This window comes from Natrix helvetica (genome assembly GCF_964273705.1).
Source record: "Natrix helvetica genome assembly, chromosome: 1".
NCBI lineage: Eukaryota > Metazoa > Chordata > Lepidosauria > Squamata > Natricidae > Natrix > Natrix helvetica.
This window is the reverse complement of record NC_138548.1, coordinates 217,308,213-217,334,864: the sequence shown is the minus strand read 5'-3', so window position 1 is coordinate 217,334,864 and position 26,652 is coordinate 217,308,213. Positions and strand designations below refer to the sequence as shown.

Here is a 26,652-nt window from a genome sequence, read left to right as displayed (position 1 = left end):
CACCCCAGTATGCGTTACTGAGATTGGCATCTTCTAGAAGACAACGCATCATGGTTTGTAGAACCCCTTGTCTTCTTTCTACGACTCCGTTATGAGCCGGTGTATATGGAGCAGATGTCTGATGAAGAATTCCATTCTTACGCATCCAGTCCTGGAAACGCTGAGACATGAATTCTGCACCACGGTCACTCTGGATTCTGGCGATGCGAACTTGGTATTGTGTAGAAACAAACGCTGCAAAGTCTTTAAAGATCTGAAAGGTCTCAGATTTCTCTCTCATAGGATATACAAATCCATATCTAGAATGATTATCTACAATTGTTAAAAAATACTTTCTGCCACCAAGTGTTGGTGGGAAAGGACCCACTATGTCAGTGTGTACCAAATCAAAAATGCGTGTTGACAGGCGTGTAGCGTGTTTGGGAATTGCAGCCGCCTTGGATTTAGCCTTTTTGCAAACCGCACAATCCAAAAACACCTTACACCCCTTTAGATCCAAACCTTTTGCGAACTCCGGCATCTTTCTAAGAACACTGAAACTGGCATGTCCCAATCTTCTGTGCCACTTGTGAATACACCTGGAATGCAAAGGTTTACCAGTTAGTGAATTCTCAACATTAACAGTTTCATGAGGACCCTCAGGCTTGCTCTGAGCAATCTGTTTCTGTTTTCTTTGTTTGTTGGCTTTAGGAGCCTTTGGCACAGTAACGTTTTCTCTCTCTGGGACAACTCTCTCTGGGTCTGTGTTGTGCCTTTTTGGAGTTTGCATACTTGCCTGTGCTTGCCCTTTAGGCTTTGGCTTTAAGTAATAAACACCACCAATCAGCAGATGTTTCAGCAACAATATCTCCATCTTTAACTAAGTAACTTGCTTTTTCGAGGTGGTGAACCTGGAACTTTAACTCTCTAGATAAGTGACTTTGACTAAGCAAATTACTGGTTGCTGAAGGTATGTAATAAACATCAGGGATGTGTGTATCGAGCTCTTCAATGTAAACAGTTCCTTTTCCCATGACCTTGCAAGTGTGGTTGGTGAAGGAATACAGTTCTCGATACTCGGGCTCTGGTTCGCCCATCTCTGTGAAAAGTTCCCTTCTGTGGGTAACGTGCACAGCTGCTCCACTATCTAAAGTCCACAAAAAACGTCTGTCGAACTTTGGATCAGGTTGTGGAACGTTGGTTATGGCCAGTGTCACAAGTGGAGCTTGTGAATCACGCCTTGGACCACGACGTCCTTGTCTTCCACCTCTACCTCTGCCTCTGGAATCTGTTCCTCTGGGCTGGTACGTGGCGGGAGCTGGAACTCGTTGGGGACAATCCCGGGTGTCATGTCCCACACGGTTGCAGGTGTAGCATTTTGGCATCCTTGGAGCGTAGCCTCTTCCTCGGAAGGGATGTCTGGCTGGAGCCTTTGATGCTGGAGGCCGTTGCAGATGTGGTGTAGCTAACCTGATAGCTTCGTCTTCCACTAAAAGTCTGCAAACGTGGTTAACTGTGCGTTGAGCAATAGGCACGTAGTTAATCTTTGCAACAGCATCTTTCCATTCATAATTCAATGAGTTAATGATGATGCTAATCATTTGGATATCATCGATTACATGGCCATTTTGTCTCAATTCACTTCTCATTCTTTTCAGTTTGGTCAAATGTCCACCAATTCGTTCACCAGGTTTCAACTTCGAACCATGGAACTCAGACATGAGCAAACATGAGGATTCAATTGAAACGGGCCTGTAGCAATCTTCCAAAATAGCCCATATTTCTTGGGCAGTTGCATCAGGTGGAAAGATACCTTGGATCTCAATTTCCATTGACATGAGCAAAGTCGTGATTGCTCTGTTTTCGAGGTCTCTTATTGCAGGCATCCACGGTGGAGGAGGAGGATTAAAAATCATGGAATGTGTGCCTTCTCTTCGAAGCAAGAGCGCAATTTCACTGACCCAGGCTTTATAATTCTCTCCTGACTCCTTTAATTTGGACTCACCAGTCAAGGGGGTGACTGTGAATACCTGCTGAGGAACAATTTGTTGCTCTGGTTGCAAATCTGGTTGTTGAACCAGGGGATGCTGGGGTTGCATCATTGGCCTTTGCGTGGCAACATCAAATTGGCTTCCTCGAATTCGCCTTTGACTTTGCCTTTTTCTATCTAGGGAGGATTCAACGCCGCCAGGGGGTGTTGAAGACTTAACCTTTGAGGGCAAAGTTTGGGCTTCTGTAAAACTCATAGACAGATCTCTAAAAATCTGGTCCAACTGCTTCATCTTTTGCTGTAATAATTTTTCTCCGCCAGCAGATGGCAGTGCAGCTTCACTTTTTGGCTGCCTCATCTTTCTATACGTATGCGGAAGTTCAGTTGACTCAAAGGGACCACGTGACCTCGGTGACGTGTACATGTCTCTTTGTTCTAATTGACCAATGAACTCTGTGGGGTGTGTCTTAGGCTGTTGTTTTGAAGACAAGATGGCGTCCTCAGACATTTTGGGAGTGGGGGAGCTCCTCCTACTTTGCTTTATTTCCTCAAAGCACATTCTCGCCTCCCTAGCATATCTTTCGAAACGTTCTATTTGATCAAGATAGCTTTGCATTTCTTGCTCATCATCTGGGGGGATTTCATAAAATCTGCTTTCTGCGTGGGAGGATTTTTTTTGTGCCAGCAGTTGCCATTCATCAATTGTTTGATAATCTGCGAGGGTCTGGGAATGGAGTGGCTCTGGCAGAGTGGGAAGTTTTGGCTTGGCCCCCAAAAATTCATAATCTCCTGGAGATATTTTAGAAGGAGGAACCACTGACCTCGTTTCGTGGATGTCGCGTCCTGTAGCTCCTTCCCCCATATTTGGCTCGGCACTTTGTTGCTCCTGGAGTATGTTTGAAGGTTTTTGCTTCTCTGTGTCCGAGGGAGCCTCCTTGTCAGAGGAAGCTGATTCATCTGTGCTCGCCCCATCTTTCCTTTTCTTTTTTTTCTTTTTCTTTTTCTCCGACATTGCTAATTAGGCTTAGTCGGTTATCTTTAGATAGCGCGAAGAGAAAATACAGCCATAAATTGTAACCATCTCAGCTGGTATCATCAAAACCAAACTCTGCATACCAAGTTGTCAGGGGAAAAAACGCCTGATATCTGAGATCAATGGATCGTGGCTGATTCCCTTCTGCATATCTTTTGAGATATTGAGAAAAATAAAAGTCTTTAAGTATTCTAATTAATAAACAAACTTTAATAATAAAATAATAAAAGTAAATGAAACAGAAAATAACTAATGGTTACATTTTGATAATGAAAGCTCCGTCTGCCAAAGTTGGCTGCCGAACAAAGAAGAAAAGAATTTGGAATGTGTAACGCGTGCGCAATAAATCACTTTCAGATAACATTTTGTTTTATGACCTGCACAATAAAGCTTTCTTAGTTTAACTCTTGAGTGTCAATTCATTCAGTTCAGGCCTAGCAAACTTTTTAACATCGTGACATCCTTTTCTGCAACATGTTAAGCAGAGAGCTCCTAAAACAAATGCACTGTAAATGGAGAGAGGCAACCCTTTGGAGCTTGGTGGATCCAAAATTAAGTTAATGCTTAACTTGACTTTGTGAACTCCGCCCAGTCTGCGAACAATATAGAAACAATTCATTTATTCTTTTAAAATATGGAATAGAAAAAAACGTGGGGGTACGACACCCCTAACAACCCTCAGGGTATGTGTTCTGTTAAGATGCAGCCTATTGTGCTTTAAAATGGCTTCTACTATACTGCCTTACAATGGCTTCTTCTGTACAGCGCAGTGGAGTTGCCATGGTAACGGTTTCACAGTACTCCACAAGGGTGCTCCCTCTGGTAAGTGGGAAAATCCAACATTAGAAATTATGCTTCTGGGGGCACAGGGAAAACATTTTTAACCAATTTAATTGTCGCCGAAATCAGGGCTCAGGGAGAAGTTGCTCCTGCCATCACCTCTTCAGGAATTGCGGTGATGTTAATGAAAGGAGGGAGGACAGTCCATTCCGCACTTAAGTTGCCACTTGACATCGCCATTCCTATCTAATACAGGATTGGGATAAATAAATACCCGGGCAATGCTGGGTTTTCAGCTAGTGTATTATATAAAGAAATGTCAAATAATTACAAAGAAATTAAAATAGAAGCAAAAGGAATTTTTGGAAGGACCAGATGCTACATAGAGCATACCCCATTTCCGCGCAACTCCACAGTCTCTGAAAATTGCACAAATACAGAGCATGCTTTTGAGAATAGTTGTTTTTGGGTGTCGATGAATGCTGGCATGCCACCCAAACATCATAGTGTGTCACCTCTGACATGCGTGTCACAGATTTGCCGTACGGTATATATTCACCTCAATTGCAATGGTAGAGGCAGTTTGGTGTAATGGTAAGACATCAGGCTAGAAGCCAGGAAACCCTGAGTTCTAGTCCTACCTTAGGCATTAAGGTGACTCTGGATCAGTTATTCTGTCTCAGCCCTAAGAAGGAGGCAAGGGCAAATTACTTTTATATTCTCCCCACCTCCCCTAAAAATGTCCTTAGAGCCACCAGGAACCCTGCTGCTCTCAAGAGTGCTTTCTCATTACCCACCTAAAGTGTAAGTGGAAATCCCACAAGACTGCACTTTTTTTTCTCTTTGTCCCTCGTGAGAATTTAGGAGTCTCTTTTGAGAGCTGCTTAGGCATGGGTAGAGGAGGAAACTCATTTCACTGGGATTTCAATTTGCCCTCTTGAACCATCATACAGACTGTTGCAGCATACTGGTTGCAACGGAGCCAGAACCCACCACTGGCATCCACATACACATATTATCTTTAACACAGAGATGTGAAAATCCAAAGTTACACATCTCCATATTTGCATCATGCAGGATGTCCCATGTCTGACTCAACCTGACCATTTGAACTCAGCTTCTCAGCCATGGCATAGGGGAATGGAATGTTGAATGCAGTGGTGAGAATGCAGTACTGCAGGCTTCTTCTGCTGACTGCTGGATGCCTGCAGTTCGATTCTCACTGGCTCAAGGTTGACTTCCATCCTTCCGAGGTCGGTAAAAGGAGGATTCACATTGGCTTGTGTATGTATCAGAGAGAATGTCTGGGTTGAAATGATCAAACGGGTCAAACTATTTTCCAAAGCAACAAAAGGCAGGACAAGAAACGATGGATGGAAACTAACCAAGGAGAGAAGCAACCTGGAACTAAGGATCAATTTCCTAATGGTGAGAACAATCAACCAGTGGAACAGCTTGCCTTCAGAACTTGCGGGTGCTTCATCAGTGGAGGCTGTCAAAAAAGCAACAATTTTTCTGAAATGGTAGAGGGTCTCCTGCTCGAGCAGAGGGGTTGGACTAGAAGACCTCCAGGGTCTCTTCAAACTATGTTATTCTATGAAATTCTATGATGTTGCCTCTTGATTAGTAAAAATCTGGATCTCTCCATAACCTAGCTAAACACACACACAGAGCAAGAATGCCCCCTAGTGGTTTGCTGTCATACTAAATTATGGTCACTGTAATGAAATTATTACATATCCAAAAATAGCCATTTTCAGACTTATTATAAAAAGCAACTACCATCAAAAATTATTAATAATCATGATGACAGTTGTTATTATAAACCCATTATGCACTTCACAAACTATTATCTTGTGTCTGTCAGAACACCAACTGGAACTCATGCGTTTAACATTGCAAAGAGACAACTTTTGAATATTGCTCTCCAAGATGTGCTCGCCCTTATCTGCTTTGGAAGGCTGCAGTAGGCTGAACTATTTGTTTATTGCTACTATTTATATGCCCGCCTTTGAATGACTCTAAGTGGCTTACAACAATACATTAAAAACACCCATAAAACCTAAAATGTTTTCAATGTATGTATGTATGTATGTATGTATGTATGTATGTATGTATGTATGTAGCCCAGGTTCAAATCCCAGTAAGGGTATGGCTAGATGATGAGAGCTAAATAGCTTGAAATAGATCTATACTAGTCTCCCTTTATTTATTTATCAGCACAAATACAACATATATATACAAAACCAGCATACCTACACCCGTGAAGTTGTATTCAGGTTTTTTCCCGTGCAGAATTGAGATTGTCTTGGCAACGTTTCGGCAAGATCTCACTTGCCATCTTCAGGCTTGGGCTTAAAATGCGATCGGAGCTGCCGTCTTTCTGTAAATCTTGGTGGGAGGGGATGGGGTGCTGGCTTTGTTTCAGTAAGTGGAATGATTGGCTATGTGGTTGTATCATGATTGGTAGATTGGTGCTGATTGGTGCTGATTGGAAAAGACCCGAATACAACAAAACCAGCATACCTACACCCGTGAAAATCTACGAAAACAAATATATATGTTGCTTCCATAAAACGCATTCAGCAAAAGACCCATGGAAGAGTAAACTCTTCAGTTTTTTTTTTTTAAATAATAATAAAAGGGTGGGAACTGAATGGCCCTCTAGGTGCAAGTTATTCCAACATGAGGGATTGGCACTGAAGACACATAGGCCTTAACCCACCAAACCCTCAGGGGTTGACTGCTTGCAACATGTTGTCTAAGCCAAAAAGTGCAGCATGGGGAACCTGGAGTGAAGACAGGCATTTTGGGGACCACTGCGGTGATGCAGTGGTTAGAATGCAGTACTGCAGGCTTCTTTTGCTGTCTGCCAGCTGCCTGCAGTTCAATTCTCACTGGCTCAAGGTTGACTCAGCCTTCCATCCTTCCGAAGTGGGTAAAATGAGGACCCAGATTGCTGAGGGCAATATGTGCTGACTGTGTAAACTGCTTAGAGAGGGCTGTAAAGCCCTGTGAAGCGGTATCCAAGTCTAGGTGCTAAGTGCTATAATGCTCAATCAACGGATGACCTCTCTCAGTGGTTTCATGAGGATGCTAAAGAAGGTGTCCTTTTTTTTGCTTGGCAGGTTGTGAATAGTCTAAAGACTGGAAGACAGCATGGCTCTCACCAGCGCATTCAAGGCTGTAACCAATACGCCCGGACTGATCATCTGGAGAGTTGAGGTGGGATAAATGCAACCTTGCAATGTCCATTTGAGGGCTTCTTTCCTCTCCCAGATTCACTGTTGAATGTTGACCATTTTGTTCCATGTTGGGCCCCTTTAGAACCTGACATCTAAGTAATATTCGGGCTAGATTGTAAGGGTGTTTACCAATTGTACAAATGATCAAAATTCAGATGTTGAATTGGCAACTGACTAATATTTATGATGGTTGCAATGTCCCACAGTCATGTGATCACCCTTTGCAAACTTCTCATAAACTAAGTCTGTGGTGGCGAACCTATGGCACGCGTGCTCTATGGCACATAGAGCCATCCACGTGGGATTTGCGGCATCAGTGGCTCCTCTTCCGCATTCCTGTGCACACACGTGTGACGACCAGCTGGCCTTTGAGCGCTTGGGAGCACCAAAATCCAGAAAAGCAATTCCTGGTGTGCATGCGCGATGGCCAGCTGTTTGTTGGGCCTGTGCCAGAAACCAGAAATTTGGGTGCTGCCACATGCATGCGCAGTTAAACACTGCTCTTCTGGGTTTCAGTGCTCCTACGTGTGCGAAGGCCAGTGAGGCTGCGCGTTCCACACAGGATGGTTTTGCGTGCCATTTCCGGCACATGGGTATGAAAAAGGCTCGCCATCACTGAACTAAGTCATTGAGGAAGTAAGTACTGAGAAGTGGTATATAAGTCTAACTGCTATTGCCATTGGGCAGAGACCCAACGGGTCAAGATCTTGACTAGAGCCATGGTTTTCTTTGGGCACATTTTTTAATGGTATGTTCTTCTTTCCAGAAAATGGATCTAGTATTGGTGCCTCCCAAAACTCATGGCAACTTCTATGAAGGTGACTGCTATGTTCTCCTTTCAGTAAGTAACCTGAAAGTTGGCTATGATGCATTTCTGTACAATGTAACTTTTTTTTTTGTTGAACCTGCCACATACTCAAAAGACTATATGCAGTCATAGACCAAACACCAAATATTATGGCGTCATATGGTGATGAGCACTATGTAACTCCAGAAAAAGACAAATGATCCAATCCCAGAACTGACAGTTAGGACAAGCAGCGAAGAGCACAGCCAAAGAAGGACTTTACTCTCTAAGCTAATAGTTCTTCAACCTTTAGAGGAGTGTTTCTCAACTTTGGCAGCTTGAAGATGTGTAGATTTCAAAGTCCAACTGGCTGGGGAATTCTGGGAGTTGAAGGCCATGCATCTTCAAGCTGCCAAGGTTGAAAAACATGCTTTAAAACCTGGAGTTTGAACCAGTGGTGAAATCCTCTGAAGTCTTCTACGGGTTCGGTGAGTCTGCTACTGGGCACATGATTTGCACTCATGCGCGCTTAAGGTGCACCCACGCAGTGCTAAAAAAGGAACATTTCAAGTCTGCAAATGTAAGTAGAACAGCAAGGGGGGTGGGAATCCTTTGTGCCATGTGGATTAGCTAGAAAGCAGGAAATCTGACGATTCTAGCTAATATAAATTGCACATCACAGCTGATCGTTGGAAATACCAGTTCACCTGAACAGGTAGCATTTTTTACTACCAGTTCAGACGAACCAGTCCAAACCGGAAGCATTTCACCCCTGGTTTGAACCTCAGATTATCTGCAAATAAAGTTGTGCTGTTAAGTTGTCTAGTGGTAATATTGATGTACCACCAGGATTCAAACATATTTTGGGGCTTTGGTTACAAACTCAGCGGAATACTAAGATGGAAGCATCCAAGGAGGTCAATTAAATCCCTTCTTTAGTTTTCTGAAGGGACATAAAAAGTAAGGGTAAATCCAGCTGTTTACAACCCCCAAGTATTCAGCTTCGATTTATGTGCCCCAAAACTTTTATCCTATCCACAGACCCGTAAATTGGGCAGCACCCTTTCCTATGATGTTCACTACTGGATTGGAAGCTGCTCCTCACGAGATGAGCAGGGCTCTGCTGCCATCTATACCATTCAACTGGACGACTATCTCGGAGGAGTCCCAGTGCAGCACCGGGAGGTACAAGGCTATGAATCTGAGCTCTTCAGGGGCTACTTTAAGAAAGGAGTCATGTGAGTATGCTTGGTCTTTGCCGAAAGGCTGAAAAGATCATTTGAGAAGAAGGGTGGGAGTGGGTGGGTGGGTGGGTAGGATTTCCTTAATGGTGAATATGATGTGTGCCTATGTGCACATGATGGCTGGAAAATAGAAATAGAAATAATAGAAATAGAATATCTTTATTGGCCACATGTGATTGGACACATAAGGAATTTGTCTCCAGTGCATAAGCTCTCAGTGTACATACAAGCAACAAGTGATAAATCATGATCTTAGTCATCAAAATACATTCATCATAAATCATAAGAGACAACACTCAGGGATAGTCGTAGGATGCTAAACAAGCAATCAACATAAAATCACACCAGGATACTAAATAAAATAATTAATATAAATTGTAAGACACAAGCCCCAAAGTTGTAGTCATAAGAAGATAAGGAATAGATAATTAATAGAAAAGGTGAGAAGGATAATAGTAATACAGCCCTACTAGGTGGTTTGACAGTGTTGTGGGAATTAGTTGTTTAGCAAAGTGATGGCATGAAGGAAAAAACATTTTACCCCATGTATTTGCTTCAGTGTCAGTTATGGCACTTCACAGCATAAAATTGCTGAAGGATACTTTGAGGTGCTGATCATCTATTGCAGAAGAATTGTTTTCTTTCCACAATATGCCTTTTGCTTTTATCAGACATACCCATGAGCTGAATTTACAGGATATGCATTACATAATCCAACCACTAGATGGGGATAGTCATGCCACAGTTCGTGCAAACAACAGGCTTTCCCACTGTGGACTTAAAATATCCTCCACCCGTCCTTGACAGTAATTGACAGAGAACTATACTGGTGGGAATTGGTTGTCCATGCGCACGTGCGCGCACACACACACACAGGGTATTACTTTGTATAAATCTCTAAGGGTCATCTTTAGCACAAAATCAAAATTAAGTATTCTTAATCCTCAGTAATTGTTATCCAGCTTGTCTGGCTATCATATCTTTTTTTCCTTTTCCTCTAACTTGGGACAGCTACAAGAAAGGAGGCCGGGCATCTGGCTTCAACCACATAGAGATCAATGTCTACAATGTCAAGCGGCTTCTACATGTCAAAGGAAAAAGGAACGTTATGGCCAAAGAGGTGAGCTTGAGGCCCAACCATAAGCCACACACTATGGTTGGCTGCATCTCTTGATCGTTCCCTGTCTGCTCTTGTCATGCCCCTCATCTACAGGTGGAGATAAGCTGGGACAGCTTTAACCTTGGTGATGTGTTCCTCCTAGACCTGGGTAAAATCATTGTCCAGTGGAATGGTCCAGAAAGCAACAAGCAGGAGCGGCTGAAGGTATTTTTTTAGACACTGACCAAAAGGGTAGCAGGGTTGCTTAGAATATGGTACTTCTTCTCAGCTCCACCTGAGAATCTATGACAAACAGGGATTTTGCAAAACTTTCTGTTTGTTCCTTTCTATGGAGATTCTCAGTCATCCAGGTCAGGGTTGTCCCAAAGGTGCTTTTTCAAGAGGCAACTGGACTTCCTTGTTTTTCTTTGAAGACGTTTTGCTTCTCATCCAAGAAGCTGAACTGAAGACGTTTCTTGGGTGAGAACTGAAACATCTTCAAAGAAAAAACAAAAAGTCCAGTTACCTATTGAAAAATCACCTTTGGGTTTCTTTTTGTTTCTGTTGTCCCTAAGTCAGGCATGTCCCTTCTGAAAGCTATGGAGTGGGGAAGAAAAGAATTGCCAAAGATTCTTCGTTAGGGAAAAGAAAAAAAAAATTGTAAGACAAATGGAAGGCAAACACTCTTCTGTTATATTTGTTTCAGTATCATTATGAACGTAAGTTTTATAGAACTATTGTTTTTATAGATCAGCTTCTGTGGATATAGAACATTGTTTGAGCTGAAGATCTTATTCCAAATCCAGAAATTGCTAGGATAAAGAATGGGGCTGTCCCAAACTGAAAACTAAATTTGATGTTTAATGAAATCATTTCCTATCATTTTAATATAAATTAAATAATGTCATTAGCAAGATTAATTTTCACTTGTTTAACCATTTCTCCCTCTTATCACATGCAAATGTAGATTTTAAGGGCAGCATTTAGTATTGTGTGGGGTCCTCTCTGAACTTGGTTGTTTATCTGCAGATGTTTCATTACCAAACTAGGTAACATAATCAGGGCCTAGTTGGTAATGAAACCTCTGCAAGAAAACATGTAAGCTCTGAGAGCACCAAGCCCCCCCCCCCCCCATTTCAATCCTGAGCTACAAATATTCTCTTCTATTTAATGCTGTTTTGGAGGATCATAATTAAGCCTTTTGCGGCTACGTGGATCTCTAGGGCTTCATCTCATGTATCTGTGGTGTACATGAAGCCACACACAGCTAAAAGAAGTTATGAAACGAGCTATATTTGCTTATGGTAACACCGTGGCAAGCAAAACTCAGAGGAAGAGTGGATGGTTAACATGCAAAAGGTCTTGAGTTCAATCCCTAGCAACTTCAGAAAAGACAGAGAGAATTTGAGGTTACCTGAAGGACCATCTCTTCCCTGAGGGACATCCACCAATCCCATCAGGTCCACAGAGAGACATGCTGTGGGTCCTGTCTGCATTCCATCTGACAGGATCTAGGAGGTGACTGTTTTCTGCCATTGCATTCATCTTCTTACATCATCCTGTGATGAGGTTAGCCCCAACTCTTATGGCCTTCCAAAAAGTTCTCAAAATGTGTTCGTTTTCAGCAAGCCTGGGGAGCTCCTGGTAACAGGAAACCTGCATGCTGGTTATATTGCATGTAAACATATTCCCTCTCAGGGTCTTTTTAAGCCATATTTATACTTTTAATCGGTTTGCAAAATGTTTTAATTCTTGGTTTTACTGTAGTCATTTTGGGTGAGATGGATAGCTCTATATAACTTTAACATATGTATGTATGTATGTATGTATGTATGTATGTATGTATGTATGTATGTATGTGTGTGTGTGTATGTTCCAGCATAACTCTGGAACGCCTCAAGCAATTTCAACCAAACCTGGCACACAGATTACTTACTTTCTGGAAACAAATACTGTGGGGGTAAAACACCCCTAACACCCCTCGGGGTGTGTATGTTCTGTTAAGATACAGCCTGTTGTGCCTCAAAATGGCTTCTACTGTACTGCGCAGTGGAGTTGCCATGGTAACAACTTCACAGTACTCCACAAGGGGCCTCCCTCTGGTAAGGGGGAAAATCCAACATTAGAAATTACGTTTGGTCCGGACATTTTCCCCCTATAAATAAATACCCGCGCAATGCCGGGTTATCGGCTAGTAATAAATAAATTTCCTAATACAGCACATAGAGAATCAATACCATTCAGGAGCTGAACTGAGCTAGACTGGTCAAAAGTCCAATTTCATATGAGGCGACTTCCCATGTTCCATCTCTCTTTCTTAGGCTATGCTTCTTGCCCAAGATATCCGCGATAGAGAACGTGGAGGCCGTGCTGAAATTGGAGTCATAGAGGGTGACGACGAAGAAGCCAGTTCAGATTTGATGAAAGTGTTGGAGAGTGAGCTGGGAGAAAGGACTCAAGAAATCAAACCTGCCATTTCTGATGAGATGGTGGACCAACAACAGAAGGCCGGCCTCTTCCTTTATTGGTGTGTTGAAAAATGTTACTTTTATGGCCAAGACTTGACCATAGTTGTTATTGATGCAGCAATTGCACGACTGGGATGGATTGTGAATGTTGATGAAATGTCCATTGAACATATAGACAACCTAGACCCATGAGGGTTAACCTTTTTGGTGCTGCGTGCCCAAAGCTTACGCGCGCGAAACCCCAAATTGCAATGCGAGTGCCCCCCACACACGCATGCGTGTTCATCCTCTGCGCTTGCATCCCGCCCCCCTCTCACCCTTTTTGACTCACAGGTTGGCACAGGAAGTTTTCCAGGCCCAAAACGGGGCGCGGGGAGGCACGTGTATGCAAGTGAACCCCCAAAATGCAATCCAAGTGCTCCTGTGCATGCGCTCCGCCCCCCACCCCCCTGCATGCACGGCAGAGACCCAGAAACCAGCTGGCCGTCGGGAGCTGGGCTGGGGCGATGGCTGGCGTTCCTGCAGAGAGGGCTCTGTGTGCCACCTGTAGCACGCGTGCCATAGGTTTGCCATCACAGACCTAGATGGATTTGGATTGGAAGAAAGCAAAAACTGCCAACTTCAGCTTTCAGCAACACTTTGAAAAGGAAAGGAAATGTGAGATTTGGGGGAAACTGGAAAGTCATGCCTCGAAGCTTATAGAATTGGGTGTGTCAAGGCAAGGAAAAAGGCAGATTGGAATAGATGGCAGCTGAAGGGAAGTATGTGGAACTAACATGCAGGGTGATGGTAAAGCCAGAATAACGTCAGCCAGGCAAGAAAAGTTGGGATAAATATGTCAATCTTGATAAAATAAATCTTACTTGTAGGTCTGTGAATGGTTTCAAAACCCAAACCAAAAATATCTCTGAAGCTACTGTAGCTATCTTTGAAACTATCTCTGAAGTTTACTGGAATTTCTTCACTGATGCTGCTTACTTTTTCTAGATTTTTGTTTTGTTTTGTTTTAAATAAAATCTATAAAATTATATTCCGATAGTAACTTAACACCCATTTCTGCTCTAGATCAGGGTTATATACTTGCTGTACATTCACAAATCATTCAAAATTTTTAGCAATGGGTTCTCTGCCCGGTTGCTGGGTGGGCATGGGTGTGGTGGGCACTGGCTAGTTGGTCTCCTGCACCATGGGGTGTGGGGGACATTTTCATCGTCTCTGGGCGCCAGGGGCTTTTTTCGAGCCTCCCGGAGGGCGAAAACAGTCTCCCCTGGGCGACTGTTAAGAGGCCCTCCGGAGGCTGGAAACAGGCCTGTTTCTGCCTTTCCGAAACTTCCAGGAGGCCCCCTTTTCACTCTCCTCAAGCCTCCAGGTGAGCCCTGTACTTACCTGGAATTCCAAACTGGCCACAGACGGACTCCTGGGAGGGGAGGGATCGGGTGGGAGGGGAGGGGCAGGGTGGGCAGGGCCAGCCAGGGATGGGATTCGCGGGTTCTCCAAAGTGAGTAGATTCTTAGCTAGAGGTTCTCCTGAACCCGTGCGAACCCGCAGCAGCCCACCCCTGACTTTGCCAGACTATAGTTAATACAATCACAAACTAACTACCAAGGTATTAAAACAGAGAAGGAACAGCTAAAGAATCACACAACTGAATGAGGGTCTGTTTGGATGAATTCAGACATGCTTATGCATCAGTTATTTATAGTAACTTGGGCGGTCCCTGCATTAGAGATGAAATGGTAATTGTCTCTATTGAGATTGTCAGAATGGGAAGTATTGCTATAAGTGTTTCATTTGTGATGGTTAATTTACACTTAATCAATCAATTAATTAACATTTACTTGTGTGGTCTCACGCTCATACTTCACACTGGATACTCTGGGAAGAATTAATCAAATCTATAAGAAATTCTAAAAGAAATAGTTCAGGAATTGTGCCACTTCCAGCACTCAAACTAACCAAACAAGCAATCTTGTCTTCTTTTCTAGTGTTACAGACTCTGGAGGACAAATAGAAATCACAGAAGAAGCCAAACGTCCTCTCAGGCAGGAATTATTAAACCACAATGTAAGTCTAAGATTGCGCTAAACTGAGCTCAAATATATCAACCGAATAGTCTGTTGGATTATTACATAAAGCGGATTGAAGCCCTACATTCTTTTGCTAGCAATGTTTTCCTAGAAATGTTTAACTAAAATCCAAACATATGGCAAACATATGATGGCACAAGATTTTGGAGAGATAAGTGTATGTTTGCTATGGTCAATTTAATCAGTTTAGTCAGAAAACTCTATTTTCTGGCAAATGATACTCTTGAACATTAATAACATAGCTTGGGTTTGCACAATTGGCTAGGCTAAAATGTGATTGGCTGAGTTGTATCTCAGTGTGTTGTGTGAATACAGCTGGGAATATCTGAACGCTACAAGTGGAAATTTTTCTCCACTTGTCTGTCAGTAAATTTGACCTTATCCTGCTTGCTACCTCACAAAATATATCAAATATTTTTGCTCACTGTCCAATTTAGGGTTGATGTTAGACAGGGACCTTAGCTTAGTAGCGGACACCTATTTTGCTCAAGAGGGATTTGAGCTTCGGCCTTTGCTGGTAAGACTAAGACTCCTGCCTTAAAACCTTAGAGAATTGAGCCAGGTGGATGAATGGCCCTAGGTGTGCAGAGGCATTTTCCTATAGTCTTTTTGTCAGGGGTGTGGGCAGGAAATCAGGATTCTTAATTGTTATTAACTTCCCAATTGCTGTAAAATCAATTTAGCGGCCCATGAAAGCCATTTTTGCACTGAATTAAACTACGTCTTTGCAATAAGTGAGTCACACTATGCATACCATACTCTTAATAATCTCCTTTGGGCTTTAGGATTGCTACATTCTGGACCACAGCGGGATGAAAATCTATGTCTGGAAGGGAAAAGGAGCCACTAAACTGGAGAAACAAACAGCCATGTCGAAAGCTCTGGTATGGTGGAGTAATCCATTCCAACTCAAATGGCCGCTTTTGAAACCCAGGGGTGGGCTTCAAAAATTTTAGCAACAGGTTGTCTGCCTGGTTGCTGGGTGGGCGTGGCCATGGTGGGCATGGCCTAGTCAGCCTCCTGCACCACGGAGGGGGTGAGGGTGGGGGCATTTTCGCCCTCCCCAGGCTCCGGAGGCTTTCTGGAGGCCAAAAATAGGCCAATTTCCAGCCTTCCGGAGCCTTCGGGAGGCACGTTTTTCGCCCTTCCTAAGCCTCCGCGCGGCCCTGCACTTACCTGGCATCCGAAATGGGCCCCGTGGAGACTCTTTTAGAGTGGCAGGTTGGGGTGGGCGGGGTGAGCCAGGAGTGGGGTTTGGGGGTTTGCCGTACTGTGCAGAATCTTTGCTAGAGAATTCTCTGAACCTGGAGCAGCCCACCCCTGCCTGCTTCCCCATTATTTCCCTTTTAAAAACTAGATTCTAAATAGATTTCTTAACGTGGCACTTTAAAAAGTAAAGCTTACGTGCTCCAGTGGCTAGTGGTGTGAAATATTTTTTAAAAAAATTAATACACTTGTGTGTTTGTTTGTTTTTAAAATCAGTGTTAATTTGCATCAGGCTCTATTCTAACAGAACAACCCAAACCTTTGCAGATTGTACACATACAGTATAATCCCTAGACAGAGCAGGATCTTCAGCAGGCCTACTGTACGCCTGAACTACTTAGTGCTCAGAGCTGCACAGTGAAATTCTGAATCAGCCCTATTAAGAAGACAGTAGAGTGAGAACCTTATGTAGCTTTGTTGCCATCTTGTGGTTGTCTGGATTTCTGCAGCCCAGATAACATAATATATCTAAGAAAAATTGTCGGAGAGAAAAGGCAGCTATATACTGGTACATCTATCATGCATTTCCCTTTTGGGATCTGCAGGGTTACACAAGCAGCAGAAAAAGAGTAAGAAAGAGTAAGCCAAAAAATACAGCATATGGAAAAGGTTTAATAAAAAATAAAAAAGTAATAAAACTAATAAAAAGTTTTAATTGTAAAACAAATGGAAATATGTTATGTGTGTGTATGTGTGTGTGTGTGTGTCTGTGTGTGTATCTATCTTTATCTATATCTACGTAGATGTAGATGTAGATATGATTTATACTATCACTATTCACTCTATTTCTGTGGAACATTTTCTCATGACAAACCATCTATACACACTACTTTGTGTCTTCCCTTTTATTCTTTTAAGTTTTGTAGGATTTTGTCATCTCTGTTCATCCACGCTATTCGTTGTCTTCTCCTTTCCCTCGACCTGTTCTCCTAAGTCATTCTTTCTATATTACCCAATCATATCAATAGACTTCCTTCCAGCTATTCACCAATTTGGATTCAATCAAGCTTAATTCATCACCCATTCAAAAAACTCTCTTTTATCATACACACTTCCAATATACTCCATTTCATTGCATTTGACTTACTTTATGTTTCACAAGACATGTACAATTGTCACTTCCATAGGATCAAGTCAGCAGAATCATGCTCAAATTGCTCATATAAATAACCATTTTCACTTCTGTTATCTAATTTGACAGAACAGATCAGTTACTCCTCACAACTTTCCTATTAACAAACATTTGTCAATGTTCTGTTGAAAAGCAAAGGCCAGATTTACTGAAAGCAATATGTTTCAACCTTGACAACTTTAAGAGTTCTGGACTTCAATCCCCAGAATTCCCCAACCAGTTTCCTAAGTCTGCACATCTTAAAGTTACCGAGTTAGGGTGATTGTCAGGTTTCCAAGTGATGAAACCTATTCAAAGAAGAAATGTGCAACATCTTCGAAAACAAATTACTTTTATTTAGGTAGACATCAAATTGGCAAAGTCTGTTGTAATTCCAGATCTGACACAAACAGGAATTACACCACATAATATTGTAAGTTAGAAACATCCCTCAAAAATCACATTCTCCAATAAACACTCAATCCACATTGCCCGGTGTCTTCAAACTCCATCTCCCGTTCTCACCAGGAGTAGCCTGTGTTTCCACGGGAAAGAATGTCACCTAGCCAAAACAATCCTCATTATCTATCCGCTCCTTCCCCTCCACCTTAAAAATGTGGCGAGCCTGAAAATCTTCCTCACACAGTAAAGAGAAAGAAAAGGAATACATGAGCATAATAGAGAGCTAAATAAAATGGCTACACATATGTCAAATTCGGGCTTGACAGGTGATAACAGAGTGTAAACAGAGTTGTTATGCTGTTTGTCTTCTTCCTATAGGAATTTATTAGGAAGAAAGGCTATTCTTCTATCACCAATGTGGAGACTGTACATGATGGAGCAGAGTCTGCCATGTTTAAGCAGCTGTTTCAAAACTGGACAGTCCAGGAACAGACTGTAGGGCTAGGAATAGCCTACAACGTGGAAAGAATCGGTAAGAAAGATCTTGTTGCTGAATATGATGCGGTATGCCATCTGAAAATAGAATTTCAGAACATCCTGATCTGATTTTTTCTTGTCGTTGAAACCATCTTGTAACAAGGCTACAGAATCCCAGGGCTACAAAAATTCAGATGGCCATTAGATGGCACCAAAGAATTATAGAGCTCTCTGGGTCTTTTGGCCGCTATTTAGTGATCAACTCAAGTAATAGAGAGCCAATTTGGTGTACTAGTTAGGTGCTGGGCTAAATGGTCATGAAACAGGTGAGGCTGGGTGGCTTTGCAGCCTAATCTACCTCACAGGGCTATTGTGGGGAAAATAGGAGGTCGGAACATTATATGAGCCATCTTGAGTTGTAGAAATGAAAAGTAAAATCTAAATATAATGATTTCCATGCTGAAACCATCTCATCAACATAATTTCGGGATGGATGAGTTTTACACACACACACACACACACACACACCATATGTCACTGCTCAGTCATTATTCACCCTTGCACAAATCCTTGCTCCAGTCCCCAAAACAGACAATGCCAATCTCTCCCTCTGTAATAATATTCTGTCACCATCTGCAACATTAATCCCTTGATTTCTAAACTTTTTATCCAGAATTTTGGCTCCCCCTCCCTTTAAAAAAAATTAGGATCAAACACTAGACGGTAACTTGCCCTGCAACCCACATGCCAGAGGTAGAAAAACTATGAGCTGCCATCTGTTGCTGAACTACAAATGGGTTAATGGCCAATTTCCCCCTACCATTGCAGGTCTTAAGAGAGAGATACAGGTAGTCCTTGACTTACGATCACAACTGAGCCCAACATTTACATTGCTAAGTGAGAAATTTGTTAAGTGAGCATTTCCCCATTTTACGACCTTTCTTGCCACCGTTATTAAGTGAACCACCACAGTTGTTAAGCTAGTAAGGGTTGTTAGGTGAATCTGGCTTCCCAATTGAGTTTGCGTGTCAGAAGATCGCAAAAGGGGATCACATGACTCTGGGACACAGCAACAGTCATAAATACGAACCGGTTGCCAAGCATCCAAATGTAAATCACGTTACGGAGGGGCTGCTGCAAAGGTTGTAAGTATGAAAAATGATCATATGTCAATTTTTTTCCTTTGAACTGTCATTAAACGAACATTTTGAAGTCGAGGATTACATGCACTGAATAGTTTAGCAATCTCTGGAGTGCCACGTGTCCTTCTTGCCTAATTCAGGCCAATCTGATTTGTGATATGCCTCCACTTAATCATGATTTGTGAGTGCTTTCGGTTACTTTAATTTCACCCGTCTTCGCGCGTGAGAGCATGCTTTCCCCCTGGCAGAGCTCTAGTCTGAACGATCCCATCCTTCTTTTCAAGCTAAGGTGAGCCAGGAGAGATTTGACGTCATGGCCTTGCACACTTTGCCACAGCTGGCAGCCCAGGAGAGGATGGTAGATGATGGGGAAGGAAACGTTGAGGTAAGAGTTACAATTTCTGTTTTCTGCTGTGGAATTCTGGATTCTCTTTGTTGACTTTCTTGCGAATATAACCTGACTTTTTTTTCCCCATGTTCCTTAAATTGAATCTTCTTGATAACTGATTAAAGACAGAAGCAACCTGGAATTAAGGAGAAATTTCCTAACAGTGAGGACACTTAACCAGTGAAACAGCTTGCCTTCAGAAATCATGGGCACTCCATCACTGGATGTTTTTAAGAAGCGACTAGACAGTCACTTATCTGAAATGGCATAGCTTCTCCTGCATGAGCAGGGGGCTTGGAAGACCTCCAAGGTCCCTTCCAGCTCATTCATTCTATTCTGATGGGGAATAGCGAATTCTGCAGGCACAGAGATGCACGACATAGCATCATTATCATGCCAGGCATTATATATTCTGCGCTCTGTAACAGCACACTGTGACATCATGTTGACCACATGACCTTTGAAACGTCTTTGGACAGGGCTGGCTCCATGAAACGGAGATGAGCAATGCTGCCCCCTATAGTCAGCAACGACTAGCGGACTAAAACCTGCAGCAACTCCTTTATGTTCCTATTATATATACTGACTACAGAATAGGAGCAGGGGTGGGATTCAGCCGGTTCGGACCAGTTCGTGCAAACCGGTAGTTCTGGTGATCAGTTGGGCCTGCCCACCCGTCCCTGCACTAGTCTGTCCTATATTTCTTTTGTTTTGAAGCCCATCTGATAGGCGTGGCAGAACTGATTGCTGCACCTCAGTTGTTTTACTCACTGGGGCTGCAAGGTAAGTTTTAGAACTGTTTTGAAACGAGCTGCAAGCGAAGCGAGCGTGTGTGTGAGAAGCACGAGCTCAGCAAACCGGTTATTACATCAGTTGAATCCCACCACTGAATAAGAGTGTTTGTCCCTTAGCTTTTGACATTTGGAGAGATCCATATCTGTGCTTATACATGTGCTAGGTCCTAAATGCTAGAAAGTTGGAAGCATGAAACATATGCCTGCTGGAATCTGTTGTGCTTCCAGATGAACTATTAATATGCAAACAACCGGATAAAACTATTAATGTGCAAATAATCTGTCTTATTCACAGATTTGTACTGAAAGTCCAGACACATTCATCATCATCATCATCAATTTCTAACTTTCCCACATTTTACTATGATTTCATATATGTTTTTTTCATTGCAAGTAAGGATCAATAGGAAATATCTACAATATCTATGGTATGCAGGTCTTGAAATGTTGGTAGGTCAAAAGATGTAGATAAGGCTGTGCATCCATTTCAACTACCAGTCCACAAAGCAAATGCCTCATTTATTATTATTATTAATAATAATAATAATTGCACAGTCAGCCAGATGTTCAGTCTGGGTTTGGCATTTTTGTCTACCTATCGAGTCCTTACCAAGGACCTGGGATAGGCAATTCTGGATGTTTGATGGTGTTACAGATATCATTGCAGGATAGAAGCAATTCCCAAGTAAAGCCGCCTTCTGCAATTGACTGATGGCAAATCTGTCAATGCCTGTGGTATCCAAGTGGTGCTCCAGTTATTTTGGGATTGCTTCCAAGGCGATGATGATGATTCTCCATCTCAAGAAGTTAAAAGTTAGGCTACACATCCCCTCCCCAACAACAGCTATGTCTGTCCTTTGTTTTGTCATCTTTAGATCTGGAGGATTGAGAACCTGGAGTTGGTAGAAGTGGACAAACAATGGCATGGATTTTTCTATGGTGGAGACTGTTATTTAATCCTGTATACCTATGAGTTGAAAAATAAGCCACATTACATACTTTACATCTGGCAGGTAGGTGTAGAATCTCAAATAAAAAGCACCTTTGGGATAACCATGACCTGAATGACTGAGAAACTCCATAGACATTATTAACAGGTACAAGCAATTTCTTTGCATTCAAACCAGGACTGAATTGCCCATCGTTGATACAATTGAATTACATTTCAAGATTTACTTATTGCTCATTCCAATTATCCCAAATTGGGTAAAAGTGGGTTTTGTTTGGGTAACAACAGACACACCTATCACAACAGGGATATTTAGATTGACTTAAAGCGTTTTCCCTACATTGGGTAAAAAGGACATTCTGCTAAGTTTGGAGTTATGAAAGGAAAAAAATTGGGAAGCACTGGCTTATGCACTGGATCTGGCCAGGCAATGAAAGAATTGTTTCTCCAAGGCCTGAGAATATTTACGTTGTGCTAGAATCTGCTATAAAGTGATTTGTTTCCTTGAACCCTCCCTGGATCTTCCTAGGTCCACAATATATATTAGCAATTTCAACAGAATGTCCTTCATATAGATGGCGCTGGAGCCAGGTTGTTTAGGAACAGGTCCAGAACTTTATTTAAATGTAATTGCCTTGTTCTAATCCTTCCCTCTCCCCCTCCCATGTTTTTACTGGGGAGGAGAAAATGTAAGGATAAATGTCAGTATTTCAGTGAGACAATTGATGCGAGGACAGAAAATTGTATAACCCCTTTTCACGTTTGCCGGTTTCATCATAGTTGTCTCAGCTATGATGAAATCATAGAGACTGAGAATCGCCACAGATATCTCATCATAGTGTTTTACAACTGAAATTTCAAAGCTAGCTGGAGATAAAGATGTATTACTTGCTTGTGAAGTAGATTTATATCATCTCTTGCGATTAATCCAAAGTGTTAGTACCTACTCCTATAAAATCTGAATTCAAAATCTCTCCATAACAAGCTTAGATAGACAGGTAGAGATTTCTCCTGCATAAAACGTTTTGTGAAGTAGTTTAGAGAAATCCTGATGTTACAATCAGCCAGTGATGATAGGGCTAAATGGAGATTTGAACCCAGATCTCGTCAGATCTAATTCCAAGACCGCTAATGGGACATGCAAGTGGTGATTCTTAACCAATGTGTACTGTAAGTGTAAGATGACAAAAGCACCCACAATTCCTTCTCAATTAAACCATGTAGTGTTTTCACTATGTTATCCAGGGACGCCATACAACAGTGGATGAGCTTGCAGCCTCGGCTTATCTTGCAGTGCAAATGGATCAACAATTGAATGGGGAACCTGTGCAGGTCCGAGTGAATATGGGCAAGGAGCCACGTCACTTCCTGGCCATCTTCAAAGGCAAGCTTGTTATCTTTGAGGTAGGAAACAGGTTTATGCGGCATCAACTCTCCCGCAAAAATACTGCATCCAGTTTTGGTCACCACACTATTAAAAAGATGTTGAGACTCTAGAAAAAGTGCAGAGAGGAGCAATCAAGATGATTAGGGGACTGGAGGCTAAAACGTATGATGCACTGTTGCAAGTACTCGGCATGGCTAATCTAGTGAAGAGAAGGACCAGGGGAGACATGATAGCAGTGTTCCAGTATTTGAGGGGCTGCCACAGAGAGGAAGGGGTCAAGCTATTTTCCAAGGCACCTGAAGGCCAGACAAGGAATAATGATCAAGGAGAGATTCAACCTAGAAATGAGGAGGAATTTTCTGACAGTAAGAATCATCAACCAATGGAACAGAAGTTGCCTTCGGAAGTAGTGGGAGCTTCATCACTGGAAGCTTTCAAGAAGATATTGAACTGCCATTTGTCAGAAATGGTGTAGGGTCCCCTGCTTGGGCAGGGGATTGGACTAGATGACCTACAAGGTCCCCTCCAACTCTGATAATCTATAAATTTGATATGCAGCAATGACGATGCCAATAGAAAATAAATATTACATTTACGGCAAAAATCTTCAGAGAAAATTGGTGCAAGATGCTTATTTGTTGGCTTTTTCTTGCCGCCAAACTGATTGCCAAAATAGATAACTTGTGCTCAAAAACTGCTGGAAATGCAATAATCAGGCTGGATCACTTTTTGTACACAGTGACACTTTTTGTACAAAGTTCAAAGACTCTGGAGGATTGAAATAAATTTTAAATACTGACTTCTCCCTCTCACCACTAATTTTCTTGCCACACAATTTCTGAAAAAAGTATACAGAATTGGCTCTATAGATGATAGAAGATACTAAGTTTCTTTGCACGTCTTACTGAAAATTATAATTCCTTTCATAGAAGAAAGGCAGACAAAAATTTGTCAGCATGCTTCAATGTCAAGAATTAACTTTGTACTTAAATAACTAATCTGTTAATTAATTTTTTTAACCTAAGAGACCATTTATGGAGTATAATTCTGCACAAAAACTTGTACAACATCTGCAGTTGATTTTTCCTAACATAATACTTTAATTTAATAGATTTTGTCTGATTCAGGATAATAAGGATGGGCTTCCATAGCTTGGCTAGAAACTCCCGCAAACTACTTATTCAGATGGGTGATTTTTAATTATGTTGTATGTCAACACTCATTCAATTTGAATTTGGCAATGGCTTTTAAGCAGTGGATGATAAGATTGGAGCTGATATTTTATCCTTAGTGAGCTGTTACATCTGGGGGGGGGGGGGGAGTGGCTTAGTTTTATCCTATGGAAAAAACTGAACCTGAGATAAGATTTGCATCTAGGGTTAGGGTTAGCAATTCCTGAAATCTAATTTAGAATAAGCATGACATTGAAATTCAGGTTGAGAATGTATGTATAGTGAGCATATTACATTTTCTTTTTGATTGTTTACCTCATAGAAAAAACTAAGGGACAAACATACATGTGAAACTCGAAAAATTTGAATATCGTGCAAAAGTTCATTTATTTCAGTAATGCAACTTAAAAGGTGAAACTAATATATGAGATAAGACTCATTACATGCAAAGCAAGATAGTTCAAGCCATGATTTGTCATAATTGTGATGATTATGGCTTACAGCTCATGAAAACCCCAAATCCACAATCTCAGAAAATTAGAATATTGCATGCAATCAATAAAACAAGGATTGTACATAGAACAATATTGGACCTCTGAAAAGTATAAGCACGCATATGTACTCAGTACTTGGTTTGGGCCCCTTTTGCAGCAATTACTGCCTCAATGCGTCGTGGCATGGAAGCTATCAGCCTGTGGCACTGCTGAGGTGTTATGGAAGACCAGGATGCTTCAATAGCTGCCTTCAGCTCTTCTGCATTGTTCGGTCTCGTGTCTCTCATCTTTCTCTTGGCAATGCCCCATAGATTCTCTATGGGGTTCAGGTCAGGCGAGTTTGCTGGCCAATCAAGCACAGTAATCCCACGGTCATTGAACCAAGTTTTGGTGCTTTTGGCAGTGGGCAGGTGCCAAGCCCTGCTGGAAAATGAAGTCAGCATCTCCATAAAGCTCGTCTGTGGAAGGAAGCATGAAGTGCTCCAAAATCTCCTGGTAGACGGTTGCGTTGACCCTGTACTTAATGAAGCACGGTGGACCAACACCAGCAGATGACATGGCTCCCCAAATCAACACAGACTGTGGAAACTTCACACTGGACGTCAAGCATCTTGCAGTGTGTGCCTCTCCATTCTTCCTCCATACTCTGGGTCCTTGGTTTCCAAATGAGATGCAAAAGTTGCTCTCATCAGAAAAGAGGACTTTGGACCACTGAGCAACATACCAGGTCTGTTTTTCTTTAGCCCAGGTAAGACGCTTCTGACGTTGTTTGTTGTTCAGGAGCGGCTTGACAAGAGGAATACGACATTTGAAGCCCATGTCCAGGATCCGTCTGTGTGTGGTGGCTCTTGATGCACTGACTCCAGTCTCAGTCCACTCATTGTGAAAGTCCCCAACACTTTTGAATGGCCTTTTCCTGACAATCCTCTCCAGGCTGCGGTCAACACTGCTGCTTGTGCACCTTTTTCTACCACACTTTTCCGTTCCACATAACTTTCCATTAATGTGCTTTGACACAGCACTTTGGGAACATCCAACTTCTTTTGCAATGACCTTTTGAGGCTTTCCCTCCTTATGGAGGGTGTCAATGATGGTTTTCTGCACAACTGTCAGGTCAGCAGTCTTTCCCATGATTGTGATTCCTACTGAACCAGACTGAGAGACCATTTAAAGGCTCAGGAATCCTTTGCAGGTGTTATGGCTTAATTAGCTGATTAGAGCGGGGCACTTTGAGCCTAAAATATTGCACCTTTTCACAATATTCTAATTTTCTGAGATTGTGGATTTGGGGTTTTCATGAGCTGTAAGCCATAATCATCACAATTATGACACTTGAACTATCTTGCTTTGCAGGTAATGAGTCTAACTCATATATTACTTTCACCTTTTAAGTTGCATTACTGAAATAAATGAACTTTTGCACGATATTCAAGTTTTTTGAGTTTCACCTGTATTCTGAGGAAAAAAACCATGAATTTAGGCTTAGGTTAAGGATCACCTGAAGTCTAGGGACTGTCAAAGGACTGTGATGGTTAGATTTGGGGTCCTTTTTATATTCAGCACAAGAATCTCACACTTCCCTTTTTGCTCACTTTTTTCTTCAAGGGAAAAGCTACAAGAAAAAGACATTCTAATAGAAAATCTCCACATAATTAGGGTTAACATGTCCTAAGGTCTAAACCAGGGGTGGGCTTCAAAAATTTCAGCAACACTGGAAACATGGAGGCTGATTGGAAAGAAGGTTTAATGGTGAAGCAGAAGCACATGGGTGATTCTGGGCAGCTGAACCACATGGAGCAGAGAATGAGGGATAGTTACCGTATTTTTCGGAATATAAGACGCATCAAAGTTTTGAAGAGGCCATTTTTTTAAAAAAAAGTAGGAAGGTAGATAGAGGGCAGTGGTGGGTTCCTCCCGGATCGCACCGGATCGCGCGCGCTCCCTTTCAGCGCTCCACCTGGCTTGCGCGCTCCCTTTCAGCGCTCCACCTGGCTTGCGCGCTCCCTTTCAGCGCTCCACCTGGCTCTCGCGCTCCCTTCCGGCGCTGAAACCGGAAGTACAGTTTTGCCCGGCCCTGGCGAAGCAACGACGCCTGTCTGCGCTCCACCAGCTCGGCTGGGAACGGAGATGTTTCCTCAGCGGAGCGGAGCGCCTGAAAAGTCTTTTCAGGCGCTCCGCTCCGCTGAGGAAACATCTCCGTTCCCAGCCGAGCTGGTGGAGCGCAGGCAGGCGTCGTTGCTTCGCCAGGGGCGGGGCAAGACTGTACTTCCGGTTTCAGCGCCGGAAGGGAGCGCGAGAGCCAGGTGGAGCTCTGAAAGGGAGCGCGCAAGCCAGGTGGAGCGCTGAAAGGGAGCGCGC

The 26,652-nt window shown here is 42.5% G+C and overlaps 1 protein-coding gene across 1 annotated transcript in view; it reads left to right on the top strand.

The window, feature by feature from the left end:
• The window catches only part of AVIL (advillin), a 49,964-nt gene that overhangs the window by 10,955 nt on the left and 12,357 nt on the right, over positions 1-26,652 (top strand). Inside the window, exons 2-13 of the mRNA XM_081937626.1 lie at positions 6,911-7,007; positions 7,794-7,868; positions 8,856-9,052; positions 10,070-10,178; positions 10,272-10,382; positions 12,479-12,684; positions 14,611-14,689; positions 15,498-15,596; positions 17,870-18,023; positions 19,395-19,495; positions 21,168-21,305; positions 22,487-22,645. Of these exons, the coding sequence (XP_081793752.1) occupies positions 6,942-7,007; positions 7,794-7,868; positions 8,856-9,052; positions 10,070-10,178; positions 10,272-10,382; positions 12,479-12,684; positions 14,611-14,689; positions 15,498-15,596; positions 17,870-18,023; positions 19,395-19,495; positions 21,168-21,305; positions 22,487-22,645 (1,494 nt within the window). The 5' untranslated portion in view covers positions 6,911-6,941. The remainder of the gene's footprint in view (positions 1-6,910; positions 7,008-7,793; positions 7,869-8,855; positions 9,053-10,069; positions 10,179-10,271; positions 10,383-12,478; positions 12,685-14,610; positions 14,690-15,497; positions 15,597-17,869; positions 18,024-19,394; positions 19,496-21,167; positions 21,306-22,486; positions 22,646-26,652) is intronic.